General features: G+C 44.1%; 1 protein-coding gene across 3 annotated transcripts; it reads right to left on the bottom strand.

Annotated features, from left to right (window-relative positions):
- Positions 1-303: 303 nt before the first annotated feature.
- Positions 304-16,259, bottom strand: SYT15 (synaptotagmin 15). 3 transcript variants are annotated; one of them, XM_081861259.1, is made up of 10 exons: positions 16,171-16,259; positions 15,819-15,997; positions 10,060-10,237; positions 6,799-6,941; positions 6,081-6,376; positions 5,441-5,611; positions 3,773-3,893; positions 2,761-2,940; positions 1,155-2,660; positions 304-758 (listed from the first exon to the last, which is right to left on the bottom strand). In XM_081861259.1, the coding sequence occupies exons 2-9, from the start codon at positions 15,823-15,825 to the stop codon at positions 2,527-2,529; spliced, it is 1,230 nt and encodes a 409-aa protein (XP_081717385.1). In that variant the 5' UTR covers positions 15,826-15,997; positions 16,171-16,259; the 3' UTR covers positions 304-758; positions 1,155-2,526. The 3 variants fall into 3 exon arrangements, with proteins under 3 accessions (XP_081717385.1, XP_081717386.1, XP_081717387.1); XM_081861260.1 differs by lacking the exons at positions 15,819-15,997; positions 16,171-16,259 and adding an exon at positions 14,092-14,214; XM_081861261.1 differs by lacking the exons at positions 10,060-10,237; positions 16,171-16,259 and having other exon boundaries at positions 15,819-16,150.
- Between the last annotated feature and the right edge of the window lie 1,332 nt (positions 16,260-17,591).

Below are 17,591 nucleotides of genomic sequence, written 5' to 3'. Positions count from 1 at the left end.
CTTGGCTGCCGTTAACCACTTGGCGTGCAATTTTTGCCATCTGAGTGGCTTCCCTGAATATACAAGGACTTTCCTTTAAACGTCTCTGATTGGATTCTTCCTATCCATCATGAGGCAGCTTTCAAAACGCTCAAAGGGTTGGTGTGGGTCTCACAATTAATTGTGTTGCAACAGGCCAATGCTTAAGGGCAAACTCAGTCCTATGATAAGGAACCAGCAGGAAGCAGCCCTAAACTGACACCAACTCACTAAACAGAGCCTAGCATCTTATGAGAAGCAGACTACAGTTACCAGAATAACACGTTGGTTCAAATTGTTTTTAATCACATAAAATGTATTTATATATATAATAAGAGAGAGACACAGGAAAGGGACAAGGGAAATGCATTGTTTCTAAGGTTTCACAGCACTTGTTTTAACATAATGCAAAACATTACAGACTAATAACCAAAGCATAACTGACCCCAAGACATGACCGGTGCTTCAAGCACAAACCAAGTAACTGCTCTCGGCTTGCTTTAACAATAAGAACAGCACATAAATAAACTTGAATTTCACTTCCTTTGTAAGAATGTAAGAGCTCTGTTGAATCTGGCGAATGACCCATCTAGACCAGCATTCTGTTCTCACAATGGCCAAGCCAGATGCCCAAAAGTAGGACCTGAGCACAACTCCCCACTTTCCATTTTTGATTCCCAGGAACTGGTATTCAGAGGCATTTTGCTGCCAACAGTAGAGGTCACATTCCCATATGGGGTCTGTAATTTTAAAAAACAGTTTAATTATTCATTTTTTCTCCTCTTTAATTGTTTTTGTTAGTTCACTTTTAATCAAATACACACACACACACACACACACATATGATGTGTTTCCCCCCAAAAACCAGCTGGAAAACAAAGTGAAAAAATAAATTGTCTGGCTGCAATGTGCACACATCCCAAGTATGACTTTGGCAGATACAACTCAGAATTACAATGGAAACCAAGATTGAAGTCTGGTGCTTTCATGCTTCACATTAATTAACACTGCATCCTGCTTCAAAGGGAAGCCTGTTTCATTTCCTCATTTTCTTTTTTTCCTTCACTGAAGAATAATTTAATGATTAGAAAATATCACGAGCTGAACTCTCGAGTGAGTTACTGAAATTAAATTACCTTTTCTGATTTTTAAAAAAGTGGCTTGCGCACGACTTTAAGAGAACATAACAAATGGTCACAGCTTGAGGGTTTTTTTTCCTGACCTAAACAGAAAGACTAGACTCAAACAGGAACTTTGGATAATGCTTCCCTTTTTTCTCCTTTTCACCATTTTGCATTAGCACAACACATGCACACAGCCTGGTGATTTAGCAAGCCTGCACTAGTATAATCCATGATCATTCTGCTTGTGACTGATGAAAGAATCCTTTAGCCAACCTGAAGCAGAATCCATCTTCTCAGAGAGACGGAACAGCACAGAAGCTTTGTCCACCTGCCTCAGACCAGTGAGATAATGGAAATGGCTCTAATAAATGAGGCCAGAGATTCCAAAGCCAGAACGCTGCAGATGTGGTGCCTCCAACTAGCTTTCATAACATGCCTTCTGTGCTCAATTATATCCTTAATGCACTTACCTGCTAATACATTTGATTAATTGATATTGCTAAGGAAACTCTTAATGGCACAGTGCTTCCTAACCAAGGGTTTAAAATACAGGGATCAAGCCAGTAGAATCTTATGTTCTTGCCCTATTCTGCCTTGGTCAGATCTGGAGTACTGTGTCCATTTCTGGACACCACAATTTAGGAAGGATATTGACAAGCTGGAATGTGTACAGAGGAGGGGGACCAAGATGATAAAGGGTCTGGAAACCAAGCCTTATGAGGAACAGATGAGGGAATTGGGTATGGTTAGCTTGGTAAAGGGGAGCCTGAGAGGAGATAGGATAGCCATCTTCAAACATTTAAAGGGCTGTCACATAGGATGCAGCTTGTTTTCTCCTGCTCCAGAGGCTAGGATCTGAACCAACGGATTCAATTTACAAGGAAGGAGATTCTGACTAAGCACCAGGAAGAGCTTTCGGACAGTAACAGCTGTTTAACAGTGGCATAGACTTCCACAAGAGGTGGTGGGTTCTCCTTCCTTGGAGGTTTTTAAGCAGAGGCTGGATAGTCATCTGTCATGTAGAATCTAGTTGAGATTCCTGCAGTGCAGGGGGTTGGACTAGATGACCCTTGGGTCGCTTCCAACTCTGCAATTCTATGAAATTTCAGTGGTCTATGGTATATGTGGCCAACACTCTCACGCTGATTTGGGGGCTCTCCTAATTTTAAGGATCAAATTCCACTTTGCAAATGAGCAGATCTGAGGTGCCACGCTGCCTTGAAATCTGGCGCTCTTAGCAACCTTGTCAACTGTCTTGATCACTACGTCACCCAACATCTGTGATGGGCATAAGCTGAGGATACATCTGAAGAACCTGTTCCGGAGACAGCACAGCAGAAAGCTCTTTGCTACAGGTATCCCTTGCAAGAGTGCTCAGCACCTTTCAGGTGCTAAGAGACAGAGCATGCCACCTCTTCACCAACTCCTTGGGCTTACTAATCATTTCATTCCAGTGCTCCAGTTCCTTGCCCCTGGTGTACATGAAAGGCCCAACAACCACACGGCCCAGCAAAGTTTCTAAAACAGGAAGGAGAAAGGAGAAAAGTCATCAGATTCGTTGCTATGCAAGAATAGTATGCAGGTAACCAGATGGCAGTAGTGGAAAACAGCTCCTTACCTTCTCCCTCTGAATCCTGGAGCACAGACAGGCTCAGGCTTGCTGTATCCAGCTCCTGCTGGTCCACCTTGAAGCTGAAAGTCTCATTGTACAATGGATCTGAGGATGCAGGAACAACCGTGGTCTTTTTGCTTTTGATGAATTGATTATGCTTCATTAGTGACACTTTGACAAATACACCTGGAATGAGGGGATGAGGCTGTAAACCACTCAATATAGGTTGGAAGCATTCAGAGGAGCACAAATCCACAACTCACAACCCACAACCCCTTCTCCAAGTGTTGCACCTTAAGGAATTACAGTTTGGAATGCAACCTCCAATATCTCAGTGGATGTCAGGCGGCAGAGGAGCCAACCCCCACAGCAGGTTGCCAGGAACGGATAAGACAAGGAAAAGTTCTTACCAACTGCTTTTTATTCAATATTCACAGAGAGAAGCTTGGAAATGCAGCCTCGTGGAATAATGGCGTTGCCCCGGGTGAGTCTCCACCCCTTCCCTCTCTCCATGCGTCATCATTACGGGTGCTGAAAAGTGCCCTCTGCCTTTGAGCTCTCTGCTCTCTTGCTTTCAGTGCTTGCTGGGTTCTGGGAGAGGGGGCAGGTCTGGAATGCTTTCTAAATACACTATGTCCATCAGCTGGTGCTTCTTGTTCCTTCTTTCCCAGCTTTTCCCCTCATCTGCCTCTGAGCTGTGACTTCACTCAAACCCCTGTTGTAATTCTGAACTGTCTTCATCTACTCTGGAAGGGTCAGGCTGGGGAGGCGGTCTCCACCATTCCTCCTCTGCCCGGTCCCTGACAGTGGACTGTTTGGATATCAGAAATATTCAGTCTTGGGTTTCCAAAACTTGGGTCTCCAGCTGTTTTTGGACTACAACTCCCATCACCCCTAGCCAGCAGGGTCAGTGGTCAGGGATGATGGGAACTCTAGTCCAAAAACAGCTGGAGACCCAAGTAATGTGAAGTAATTAGGGTTAATTTCTCAAAACCCAATTAAGCCTTGTGTTTCTTACCGACAGCATGTCTTTCATTCTGGAGCTTCAAGCCCTTAGCTCTCAGGACTACCACCGTGAGACGGCCCAGATAGTCATTGTAGCTGAGAGAAAACTGGAGGTCACCATGTTCAGAAGGCAGCTTTGGGGTGGAGAAGAATATTGGTCAGCTGCATTGTAAAAACTGCACTTTATCAAGAATTTAAAATTAAGAAGCAAATATTTTCCTCACTCCACTAAGTTTAAGAGCAGGGTTATCCTGCCACACCATAGATACTGACACCATATATTGTCTTTGTGAACTGTAGCTTACTGCTCACAGGATTCAATTCCCAGAACCCTTAACACACTACAGTTTCCAGGATTCTTTGAGGGAAGCCATGCACTTTAAATGTATGTTGTGGATGTGAGCAGTGATGTGCAACAGTGCCCAATAGATATTAGAGATACCTTAGGAAAAGGCGAAGAGGTTTGCCATCCATGCCTGCTCATTTACAAATGCGGAAGGAATATGTAGTGCTTGTCATTGGCACCAGGAGTTTGGTTCCCTTCCTTACCTTGCTTTCCCTGTTAAGGGGCAGGTTCATGCACAGGCTGAGCACGTGCAGAAAGGAAAAGTCTGATGCGCTCCCAGGAGGAAAGGGCATTAAGGATACTAGTTGATCTGGAACAGGTGGGGGGGGGACCTTTGGCCTTCCAGATGTTGCTGAACTATTTCAACCACCCCTAGCCACAGGCCATGCTTGCTAAGACTAATGGGAATTGGAATAGAGCAACATCTGGAGAGCCAAAAGTTGCCCACACCTGATCTGGAGCTTTTAAAGAAAAGTCTGGGGTTCTAGCCCCCACAGCCCCTGAGGACTCAACACTGAGGACTCATAACATCAGGTAGTGCAAATGGAGTCGCACCAGATCTGTATCATCTTTGGATGGGCATCTGAATATTGCTCCAGAAAACTGACTGTGCACACAGCTCCCAATCCAGGAAGGAAATCTGTGCAGATCTCTTTCCCTTAGAGGGTGTGTTTTTATTTCCCTCTGCTCCAAAACTGTGCAATGTGCATTTATTCTAGCCTTTTCTCCCACTCTCTACTGCCATTTCAAATTTATTAAGGAACAATCTCTCCACTCATAATAGAGCTGTTCTACCTCAAAAGCACAAGAAAAAAAATATTTCTACTAGGATCTCTGGCTTCCTGAAAGCTTATTCTCAGGTTACTGCTTTCATTTATGGGGAGAGGGCTGCTCTCACTTTAATTCTGACTGATTAAATTTGCAGCACAGAAAGGGCTTAGTTACCATGTGAATTCATGTGAGGGCTAGTTATCTAGGGGTGAGCCAGGAAACAGTTCCATCCTGTTGACTTTGATGGAGCTGAACCTTGGGTGGGACCATAAAATGCTTATCATTTCTTGGCCAGATCATGCCAAATGACAATTGCAATATCTGCATTTTGAACTGTACCCTTAAGATATACAAATCAGGCTATACAAGAATCACAAGGTGGCAATCTTCCTTACATGGGAGAAAGTACCACTGAACTCAATGGGAAGTACATATGTGTAGGATTGCCCTGTGTTTTTACATTTTCTTAGCTCATCCCATCTGACAGTTTAGTGTGTCCTGAGTTTTCTAGAACAGCCCTACCTACACTCAGGATAATGATTTAAGCTTTAACGAATCACCTACCTCAAGGGTATCGGCTTCCAGATCTCTCCAGACGATGACTTTGCCATCACCGGTAAAGGATTCATTTTTCAAAGGGAATATTACTTGGCCTAAGAGAATGTGTTTCTTCTGTTTGTCAACATGGTAGACACAAAACTTCAGTGTCCTTTGGTATAAGGCGCTACTGGAAATCTGGATAGTAGCAAACAGAACATTGCAAATGAGGTTAAACGGTCTCATTTCCCCCAGTAAATAATCTCCCAGTTGACCACTGCGAGAGAAGCGTGTGTGTAATGTATAGTTTGGATCTCAGTTATCAGGAGTATGAGAGGCAAGAATCTACAACATCACACCAAAAAAAGCAGCACAGGCTATTTTGCTGCCTGAGGCAAAGGACAAGATGGTGCATTCCCCATTCTGCGCACAAAATCAGACAAGACTGGTAGCTGCATTTTACTTCAGCACTGGTTGAAGGAACAGAGTCCTCCACCACACTGTAGGGCAGAAAGCTCGCTTGGGGGTTGTAGGACAGACCACATGACACACAGTTCTAGCCATGCTCTGCCCCTCAGAATTTGCCACCCGAGGCAGTTGCCACACTTTGCCTCACGGGAGGGCTGGGCCGGCATCAATGTAATATTCCACTGACATGAAAGCTTACTTGGAAAATAAAATTCTCATCAAACTGGGGGTTGAGATTTTTGCGCTTGGTCTTAGACTGCAGATAGCGCCTCTCATCAGGCAACAGGTAGATTTTCACCAAAGGGTTGCAGGAGCTGGAAGGAGACTGCAACTTCCGGGCTTTCATCAGGGAGACGAGGAGCCTTTCTGATTCTTGTTCGTATTCCACTGAGAACCAAAGCCGACCAATGTTACCCTCTGGGAAGTCTGTTTCGCTCTTGTCTTCGGGAAATCTGTACAGCTCTGGGTTGATGACTCCGACAAGGTATGCGCCAGCTTCACAGAGAGGAAGAAACAACCCATACCCTTTGAGTTAAGAATATCAGATCTACAAAATGGAATGTTCCTGTATGAAACTGCACATCTCTGCAAACTGTGAAACTACAGTGAATGTATTTTCATATTATTATTATTATTATTATTATTATTATTATTATTATTATTATTATTACATGTATAAGACTATGTGTTGACCTTTTGGCACAACGGTTTAGATTCAAACTGTAACAACACTAGGTTCATCTGGGGGGAAACTTGATGCCTTTTATGCATGATTCCTTCCACCAACAGTATACAGCCTCCACAACCTGCACTGGTCCCACAACAGACCCCATCTGTAGTTCAGACAAATTCCAATTCTGCTTCCAGATTTCTAACACTCTGTATTCCAGTTTACTCATCAAATAATATCAACCTACCTAAGGAATGGAAAGAAGATCGAGGCCCAGAGTCAGGGGTGACATAGAGGTCACTATCCTCCTGAATTTGTTCTCCATTTATCATATCAATCCAAGCTTGCCTGTGAAATTTTGGTGGGACGATGAAGGGGACGCTTTTTGTCCTGTAGAAGAGACAACTACCAGAGTCAGTCATATCAAGCTAGCAAAAAAGGTGTAAAACAAACCCAGTGTTCGATTTAAACGTGCGCTTAAATTCCTCCGTAGACGATCTTGGTTTCAGATGGAACGTGACCATTGTTGTCTAGACATTTTCTACGGCTGCATTATCATTTATACACATGCACGCATCTAGCGGAAATGGAAAGAATATGGTAAACAAATTAAATGTTTTTTAAAATACAAAAATAGTTCCTTGGTTTTGAGGAACTATTTTTTTTTTATTAAAAAGAAAAACAGTTAAGACAATAAGCAGTGCAACTCTTCTACCCTAAATCAGAATAATTTTTAAAGGGAGTGGGAGATGATCAGGTTTTCCCCCACATAAACAATACATTTCATTTAGAATTTGAACTCTCTCTGTCTGTCTATCTATCTATCTATCTATCTATCTATCTATCTATCTATCTATCATCTTAGATCTTCAAGTGTTAGTTCTTGTGCAGCAAAAACAGCACCCCCATAAAAAAGAGAATACTTGGAGAAAGTCTGATGTGTACAGAAGTATCAAAAGTATTTTTGGGGGGGAACCTAAGAGGGGAAAAGACCCCACCCCACACCAAGAAGAGCCTGATGAAGACTGAGCATGCTCAGGACAGGATGCTAACTGACTGTTGGAAGGAAGAATGGAAAACTGAGGGGAGGGGGGAATGGAACGGAGGCATACCACACTGCAACAATCCACTTATTGTTACCCAAGTGATGCTGGAACAGAGGTGGGACTAATGTCCTGATCCACAGGCCCAAAGGAGGTCCTGTGTGAGTGAGGTGCAGGGATACCAAAGAAGGATGTCATAAAGGATTGTAGGAGGTGAGGACAGGTGCCCCACCTAGGCCCGAAGTCACCCCCCCCCCAAAGCAGGCTCAAAGCTTTTCAAAGCTTTTCAAAATCATTTTTTCTCAGCAGCTAAAAGGCATTAGCTAAGCATCAGAAACATTTCGTTCTGCTGTAACAAAGGTCGCTTCTCAGGCTATAGTTGACCTTGCCAAACAGTACATTTGACTTGCAACTTTCTTTCCGGGACCTATGCCAGAACAAGAGATTGAAACATATCTGAACACTCTGAACCCCCTTGGCTTCTCACCCCCCCTTTCCCAAGACAGCTTTCTGTTCATGCTCAGAGGAACTCATGGGCAGGACTCTTCAAGAAGGAGGAGAAAAGGGGAGGGAACTGGAAAGGTATATAAACTCTGTGCACATGACTTTGAACCCGTGCATGCTTTTGTGAACTATCACACTTGCTCCTTCTACCAGTTCATGGATGGTAGAAATAAAGCTTTTTCTCTGAAACTATTCCTTGAGTGTCTGTTGACTCCCATCTCCCTTTCCCGGGAGCAATATTTTTCCCACCCGAGGGCAAAGCCTCATAAGGCTACAGGATGTCAACTCATAGCAGCCTTTTATGAGCAACTAATAACAGCATTTAGTTACATTTGAGACACCTCATAAACTCTCATGGCAGTTTAGTTTCAAACAAAATATGTCTTTACATATCCCTATTTCTCTTCTAGTCTTAATTCTATATAAAACATATTTTGGTTAGTTTCCTGTTAATTTTGTGTTCACATTTTAAAAAAGATGTTTCTTGTATTAGTTTGTTTTTCTACTAGCAATAATAGGAAACACATCCACGTGTTCTGTCAGTGTAGTATTTCCCCCCACCCCAAGTAGAAGAATTAGTCACTTAGTAAATTACTCTCTGTCATCTTATATGGGCAAATGTGAAACACTGAGATGCAACTTAGCACATTAAAAAGTGTATGTTGCTGTTTTATTGAAAGTAGGATTGTCATGCCAAGAGCAGTGGAATGATGGGTGTGTGTGTGTGTGTTATTGGGTAGTTGTTACTCTTATTTTGATTATGCATTTTGTGGTTTTACATTTTGATTTATTCTGTGAACTGCCCTGAGACCTGTGGGTAGGGTGGTATATAAAATAAATAAAATAAAATAAAATAAAATAAAATAAAATAAAATAAAATAAAATAAAATAAAATAAAATAAAATAAAACGTCAGAGTTTTCAATTCCAGTGCTTTATTAGAAGAAGGAGTGCACTTATAGCACAGATTCAGGATAGACACCAAAGTAGCAAGAGGTTGTAATGACTTGCCGGAGAAAGCATCTATGCATCATTACCTTGCAGAAAAACAGCCTATGTCAATTTGGCCAGAACCTCCTATCAGTTCACCTGCTGATGAGGGCATAGGTGGCAGGTATCCAGATCTCACGACTAGCTCCCGTCCTGTCACCAAGCTTCCCAAATCCACAGATAAGCAGGGCATCAAAGCAAGCCAAAGCACATATCAAAGCAAGTGAATACCGGTAAATATATGTAAGCTCATTCTTTCAAATATTTCAAATATTCTTTCAAATATCTGTAAGAATGAGCTTACATATATTTATTCACTTGCTTTGATATCAATTATGGTAGTTTCGGGGTTATCTTGACAGCCAAGATGGCGTTTGCAGGCCTTCCGGAACATTTTCATCATCATCATCATTTTCCATAGTGAAAACAATGTTCAAGGTGGCTTACAGAATGACAAGATTTACATAATTACCAACTTAACAAAAGTCATAAACAATAAATAAAGCACATCAAAAGGTACACATTTTCAACATTTGGTTCTACACAACCAGTGGCAAAGATCATTGGTTCATGGGATCTATAAACAGTGGATCACTGGAATGGGTTAGCCACTGACAATCTCGGTCTCTTGTTGCATGTTCTGCCCCATGGTTTAGAATCTGATAACTGACAGCAGACGTAAAAATAAAGTACAGCGGTACCTCTGGTTACGAACGCTTCTGGTTACGAAAGCTTCAGGTTACAAATGCTTCAGGTTACGAGCTCCGCTAACCCAGAAGTAGCTGCTCCAGGTTATGAACTTTGCCCCAGGATGTGAACGGAAATCACGCGCCAGAGGTGCGTGCGCAGCAGGAGGTCCCATTAGCGAAAGCATGCCTCAGGATAAGAATGGTTTCAGCTTAAGAACGGACCTCTGGAACAAATTAAGTTCGTAACCAGAGGTACCACTGTAAAATAAAATACACTATTTACCTTGCAACATGTGGCTCCTGCAGACGAACTGGGGCCTGGACTGGAGAAGTGGGATTAGTAAGTTCTTCATAAGAAGCCTTGAAGTACACATTCTTCCAAAAGAGGTATACTGCTATCCCAAGAAGGAGCAATAGAAGGATGCCTCCGACCACACCTCCAGCAACAGCAGCTACTTGTTCTGATTGAGCAAAACACACACACACACACACCAACACTTCAGTGAGCAAAAGATTTCAGATGCTCATTTTACAATGAAAGCTTACATTTAGAACATGGAACTTCCAGACTGTCACTATTTTCAGGTGGGACTCATTCACAAGCCAGGAGATTAAGGCTGCATAATTAAAGTCGGTTAACGTTTCTTGTGCGGTGAGAGCACCAAATTATGGTTTAATGTGAATAAGCAGCAGGCTGGTACATGGTAGTAGAGTCACAGGAATTGGGTCATTCTCTTGTATGCAAGGCCCCAACCCTGGCTACAACAGTGCAGTAACAGAATCAGTTCACCTTCCATGCATAGTACAAATGTCTAGGTGGTTTAATGATGGACATCTACTTGCAGAGAGTTCCCATAAGGCACAGCCTGCCACAGTCCCTCACAAAAGCCAGCTGAACCTCAGGGCCATGGGGAGCCACCAGAAATGCCCTATCTGAAGATCTTGGTGATCAAGGAAGAGCATAAGAGAACTTTGTCATGTATACTTCCACCCAGAGATGCCAGCAGGGAGCGTAGATTAATGTACAGTGGTACCTCGGGTTACATACGCTTCAGGTTACATACGCTTCAGGTTACAGACTCCGCTAACCCAGAAATAGTGCTTCAGGTTAAGAACTTTGCTTCAGGATGAGAACAGAAATTGTGCTCCAGCGGTGCGGCAGCAGCAGGAGGCCCCATTAGCTAAAGTGATGCTTCAGGTTAAGAACAGTTTCAGGTTAAGTACGGACCTCTAGAATGAATTAAGTACTTAACCCGAGGTACCACTGTACAATAATAAGATACTGTTTAGGCCTCTCAATGGCTAAATTTCAAGTTTTACATAATATTTTTTTAGCCACTTGCAAATGAAGACACAAATTCACGTAAGATTTGCATACACTTTGTGCCACGTGCAAATGTGTACTGTGTCTTCTTTTCCAGGTGGAGGCGAGGGCCCAAACATAAATCAGAGTCCACACAGCAGTAATAAGATGTCTGGTAGACAGAATGAGCAGTGGAATAATCCCTCTGCCTGTACCATTAGCTACAATATCTGTGACAGTATAGCATAATACAGCCTGCACTGTGTGCGCTTGAAGAGGTGCAGAACTTGACATTTACGCAAGTGTGACGTGACCAATTCTTTGCCCACAGCTTAATCATATCCTTAAACATATCTGACCCACCCATGTGGCTCAAGGCCAAGCTGCACTTTCATTCACGGTGGTGCAATTCCGGAGTAAATTTGCAGAGTCCAAGCAGAACTGCTTAGGATTTACGCCACTGGCAATGGAATCAGCATTTGGCTCACTGGTTTTTAAGAGCAAGTTTGCCCTATCTGATCCAAGAATGAGGCGTTACAAATCAGGAAATAAATCAGGAAATAAATCAGGAAGGCAGCTAGCACTAAAAAATGATGTGGGAACTTCTGTGCAGAGGGGGAAATGGGCATGACTTCTTTTTAAAACCTGCATGTTGTTGAGAAACAGGGCATTGTTTTGTTATTCACTGCATATTTCCCCAAGCAAAGGGACGTTCCAAGAGCATTGCTGCATTTTCCTTCTGGATGGGAATTCTGCAGTATTTGGCAACATCCGTTTATTTGCAAATATGCGCACTGGGCATGGAGGAGGAGACAGGCAGCAGCAGCCTTCAGCAGAACATCAGTTTCCGGATGTTGTGGGACTACATTTCCCATCTGCCCCAGCAAGCACCACCAATCGTCAGGGATGATGGGAGTTGCAGTCCAACAACATCTGGAGGGCATCATAGCTCATCTGCTTTGCACGGAGAAGGTCCTAGGTTCAACCCCTGGAATATTCAAGGGGGCTGGAAACATGCCCTGTCTAAAACCCTGGAGAGCCTCTGCCAGGCAGTATGGACAGTTCTGAGCTCAATGAACCAATGGACTATGAAATATACTCGGAGTCAAGAGTGAATTTCATGCTCTTTATTCAGCTCATAGTGGTGAGGAGGAATGGAAGTTCCCCCACAATATCTGCTTTATATACATTATTTACACAATGGGCTGCACATGATTGGCTAATTCCGGGATTCTCCTGTAGGTCAATCAGGTTGTGGATTCACTTCCACCTGGAGCTGGATTGGGTGGCTCCTGCAGACCAATCATACTGCTGCATTATTCTAGGACATCAGACTGCTGCATTCTGAATCCTATTGTTCTAGGACCAATCAGACTGCTGCATTTTGGATCCTATTCAACTCAGTACATAACAGACTTGGTATAGCTTCTCATGACCCTGTGAGAGTCCATTGCTATACCCCAAAGGAGAGTAAAAATATGCATGAGCTGGTATATAGTGTTTAGGATGTTGGACTTTGGTCAGGGGTCACAGTCCAAATCAACCATCAATTTCATTGGCTGAGCTTGGCCCGCTCACCGTCTAAGCTGATCGTTTTTCTCTGGGCAACGCTTTCAGAATAAAGATTTGCTTGTGCCACACCAAACTTTTTATTGAATAGAAATACATTGCAGAACGAAAAGAAACAATTCATAGAAGTGCTTGATTTATAACAGGGGTCAGCAAACTTTTTCAGCAGGGGGCCGGTCCACTGTCCCTCAGAACTGGTGGGGGGGGTCGGACAATATTTTGAAAAAGATAATAATGAACGAATTCCTATGCCTCATAAATAACCCAGAGATGCATTTTAAATAAAAGCACACATTCTACTCATGTAAAAACACCAGGCAGGCCCCACAAATAACCCAGAGATGCATTTTAAATAAAAGGACACAATCTACATGTAAAAACATGCTGATTCCTGGACCGTCCGCAGGCTGGATTTAGAAGGCGATTGGGCTGGATCCGGGCCCCAAGCCTTAGTTTGCCTACCCATGATTTATAACATAGCACAAAACTGCTTTATAATATGATCACGGGACATTTGGAAAGTATGAAACAATGCAGCTACATAAGAACATGACTCTTTCCTAAAATGTAATATTGATTGTCCTGGAATCTTCTTGCCACACTTGCCATTCTCTCCTGCCACACTTTTTGAGAACCACTGGTCTAAGCCTGCCTAACAGAAGGAACGTGTGCTAAACCAGGCCAGGCCTGCCTTTCCATTCCTTTCCCCTGCCCCAAAGTCACAGCTCTGGCAATTACCAGTCTTGCAATGGTATCATCTGCGAAAATAATAATAATTCTGCACCTGCCCTTCCTGCTCCACTAAACCACAGATCACAAATCCTCCCAAACCAACTACAAAAGTCAGAAGTGTGCATACTGATTGACCGAACAACCAAAGCCAATGCTTCCACTCTTGTAATAACACTCATATCTGGGTTTCAAATCATATCTGGGTTTTCAGGCCCCTGGCATGTCCTGTTTAAATGTTTGGATTTTAAAAAATGTGCTTTATTTGGTGCCAATTTCTGCTCCAGCATTGTTCCAGCCAAGAGAGGGGAAGTAGCTTTGTACCTGTCACAAGGCAAGCAACCAATCAGAAGTCTTCCTAGATGGGGGAGCATAGGCAAATCTGTCTACAACTGTCTTATACTGTCCATGGGAAGAATGTGTTCCTCCTAAATCTCAGAGGAAGGCTGAATCCCTGACCAAGGCTCATGTCTCAAGCAATGCTCACCTGCACAACCATTCTGTCAAAAAACACTTTTCAACTCCAAACTGCCACTTTATCCTTTCACATCCTGCTGAATTCTAGCTTCAATGCCATCTTGCATGGGAGATGTTTGCTGGCGGATAGCAGTTTTCAACCTTAATGAGCTATTAAGAACAATGGGCTGTTTTCCAGATATTGAGAAAACATCATTAAGCACCAGCAAGCAATTCACTTAAATAAAATATGATCACTTAATAGCTGTTCATAACATCTCGCTTCGTGATCCAGGATGCTAGCTGTTCAAAAAGTTTTAATGGTTAATGTTGGGCACCCAACGGCAGGGCATGTCAAAGGGACTTCTTCCGTTCCTGCCTCTCTCCTCTTCCTCTATACAAATGGACACAATAATTGGGAATGCTCAACAGCTTTTATCAGGCATTAGGTGTTAAAGCACACTTTAAATACCCCAGTCCATGCCAGGGAACCCACTCAAAAGCTCTCCTGCAAATAGTAAGTGCAGTCCTTTCTTCACTTGTTCAGGCATGGCCATCCCTTTTCTAGCAGCTCTGACTCAGCCATTTTCTCAGGGAAGCACGAAGAAGGTGGAAAGCCTCTTGATGTTCCCTTCCTGGACCGTCCCATGCTTGCAGGTAAGCAAACGTTTAGGTAAAGGGCTTGAGATCTGCTTCCCTGTTTGTCCTTACCCCCTTCATGGGCTCAGGATGCCTCTTTCCATCACACAAAGGCTAGAGGTGGGGAGTCACCTATACTAGTAGTGTAAAGGTCTATTTGAGGTGAGTTCTGGCACCTTTTCTTCTAGAAAAAAAAGCACTGCCAGCACATGATGCAAGGGGGAGAAACAGGTAGCATTGAAATCTACAACAGCTGCACAAGCTTTATTTGTTCTACATTATCAAAGGGGCGTTTTAGTCCACCCTTCAGGCATGTTCCCAGGACAGTGTACGTAAAAGCAATGCAAGAATTCAAATACAGATGCAACATCCTCTTAGACAAAAATGACAGCAAAGGTTCTGGGATTCTCTCCTTCTAACCCAAGGGTAGGTGACCTGTGGCTTTCCAGAAGGCATTACACCACAGTTCTTATCATCCCTGCCCATTGGCCACGATGACTGAGGCTGATGGGGACTGGAATCCAACAAATATCTACAAAGCTAACCCTGTTCTAATCTAAGGTTTCTTGAAATAGGATGCTCCAGACCCTAGACAGGTGAAGCGGGTGGGTTTGGAATGTATCTGTCGAGGCTGCTCTGAAATACTGTGGTTGTAACAGCTGGGTTACAAAATTCCAAAGCACAAAGCCCAGTGGTCCATTGCCTCTATCTCCAGTAGGTGTAGAGAAGCAGGAATTTCAGCAGGTTCAGCTTGTCATGTTTTTTTTTTGGGGGGGGGCTACTTCTGATCAGTTTCCTGCTTCTGCATACCTCTCCGTGATACAGGAACCCTCACCTCCCTTGCAAGTTGCGCCTGGCCACAAGATGAAAAGTGCATGGTGTGCAACTTTTAGTATTCGTTATTGCGACGGTTTTCTGCCAAAGAGCTCTCAAAGCATCTGACAACCAAGAAATGCCTACTTTAATGAAACAATATCATACCATATTAAAGCAGATCAGCAGCTTAATCGTTACACAGGGAAATTAAACCTGGCTGCTGGCATTCCACCAGGGAGACATCGGCACCTCCAAAGAGGTTGTCTTGGCTGAAATTCCAGGCATTTCCTAAGCACAGGCAAATACAGATCTCACCTGCTCCCCCTGCAACACCTCTTTCAACAGCATTGCCCAAGCCAGTGACACTTTCAAAGACAGGAGCTTCATGACTCCAAATGAAGGAACCTTGGGGTCCCTTACAGCTCCAAAATTCTATGAAAGTTGCACTGCACTCTCCTCTTCCTTCACCCCCTTCTCCAGTCGCAAAATTGCCCCAGCTGTGCACCACAGCTCCACGTGCCGCTACTTACCAGACATGGGTCCTAGGAATACAGAAGCAATACTTTCTCTCTCACGGATGTTCCAGCTGTGCAGCCTAGAGCTTCATCATTCCCATCTACCCAACAGAGGTTTCAACTCTCGGAGTCCTTTGATCCTAGCAGCTGTTCTTTTCTCCCTCTTCTCTGGGGCAGTTGCATCTGGGCTGGGGCTGGCAGTAGCAGCAAATAAAAAAATAAATAAAAGCCCAAGCAAACCCCCAACGTCTCTCCTTCCCTGACAGCCTCAGGTGCCAGCTGATAACTTTTTCCCACATGGATCTGGATCACCTGAGATTAGAAGGAGGGAGGCAGGAAGGACTGTCTGCACTGCACAGCTCCTTACTTCTCCTCCTAGTCTCCCTGTGGATGTTGAATAAATAAACAGCTCCTCCTCCTGGTCACCAAGTTGCTCCTTGAGATTTCAAAGGCTGCTGAGACCTGGCAAGTCTAAGGAATCTAAGAGAGGGACAATGTAAGTGGGCCCTGCCAGCAGCCACCCCTTCCTTCCTGGAAAGCGCAGGGTTGGCGTCCTCAGAGCATCCTGACAAAAAACATTGGCACGGAGGGGCCAACTGCCAGAAGTGTAACTTGCCTTGCCTTGTATTTTGAAACAAAGCCCCCGAGGCCTTTTTGGGATATGCTGTTTGGTTTTTCTCAAGTAAGTGGAAAAATAAGAGATTTCTTTGATGGTTTGACGTAACCTTGATCCAATTAAAGGGTAAGCGGAATGGAAGCAGGATTTCCTCCCATGCCCTTTCTCCATAGTAAAGGACCCCTGGACAGTTAAGTCCAGTCAAAGACGACTATGGGGTTGCGGTGCTCATCTCGCTTTCAGGTCGAGGGAGCCAGCGTTTATCTGCAGACAGCTTTCCGGGTCATGTGGCCAGCAACAGGACACCGTGATAGAAACCAGAGCACATGGAAACACTGTTTACCTTCCCACTGCAGCGGTTCCTATTTATCTACTTGCACTTTTTGGTGTGCTTTCAAACTGCTAGGTTGGCAGGAGCTGGGACAATGGGAGCTCACCCCATTGTGGGGATTCAAACCACCAACCTTCTGATCTGACTCCACCATCTTCTACATGCAGAAGCCAATCGCATCCGCTGATGAAAGGACAACATCTTCCACTGCACCATAGCAGTTATGTTCTACCTCTACTGTTGGAGGCAGTATGCTTTTGAATGCCAGTTCCTGGGAACTGAAATTGGAGAGAGAGCACTGTTGCAATCAAGTCCTGTCTGCAGCCTTCCTGTTAGCTACTATAAGAACAGGATACTGGACTAGATGGGCTTTTGGCTTGACCCAGCTGGGCTTTCCTAAGGGCAGCAGGTCATATACGGCACACCAGGGGCTACGTTGCTCCCCTCCTTTTTTTGGGGGGGGACAGGCCTCCCAAATGTTTCAAACAATCAAGGGATAGTGGAGGCCAAGTGTGGAGCTGAGCGTGGCTTAGCTTCCATGGCCAGCTCCTGCTGCTGTTAACCCTATAAATTGGCAGCTGGTGGCTCCTGGGCCAAACTGTGCTCTCCACTGCCAACCTTTGAGGCAAAAGAGATGTGTGGCCAATGAGAAGCACCTGCTCCATAACGAGTTGGGCAGAAGTTGTCGCCTTGGCCTGCCGCTGCCCCCACTCCCTTCTCAAAGCGGCTCTCCAGTAAAACGGCTTGCTGACTAGGGCCACGGAAGAGCAATTCTTCTGAGTCTTTTACATCAGGCATCCACAGAGGAAAATCCGGCGTTGGGGGAGCCTCGTAAAGTTTT

Source organism: Podarcis erhardii (assembly GCF_964252035.2).
Source record: "Podarcis erhardii genome assembly, chromosome: 5".
NCBI classification, from domain to species: Eukaryota; Metazoa; Chordata; class Lepidosauria; order Squamata; family Lacertidae; genus Podarcis; species Podarcis erhardii.
This window is presented reverse-complemented; position numbering and strand designations above follow the sequence as displayed.

Coding starts and splice junctions, on each gene's coding strand:
- SYT15 (XM_081861259.1), bottom strand. Junction 6,377..6,798: donor ATCTTCTTTCCATTCCTTAG/GTAGGTTGATAT, acceptor CTCTCTGTGAAG/CTGGCGCATACCTTGTCGGA. Junction 2,661..2,760: donor CCAGGATTCAGAGGGAGAAG/GTAAGGAGCTGT, acceptor TTCCTGTTTTAG/AAACTTTGCTGGGCCGTGTG.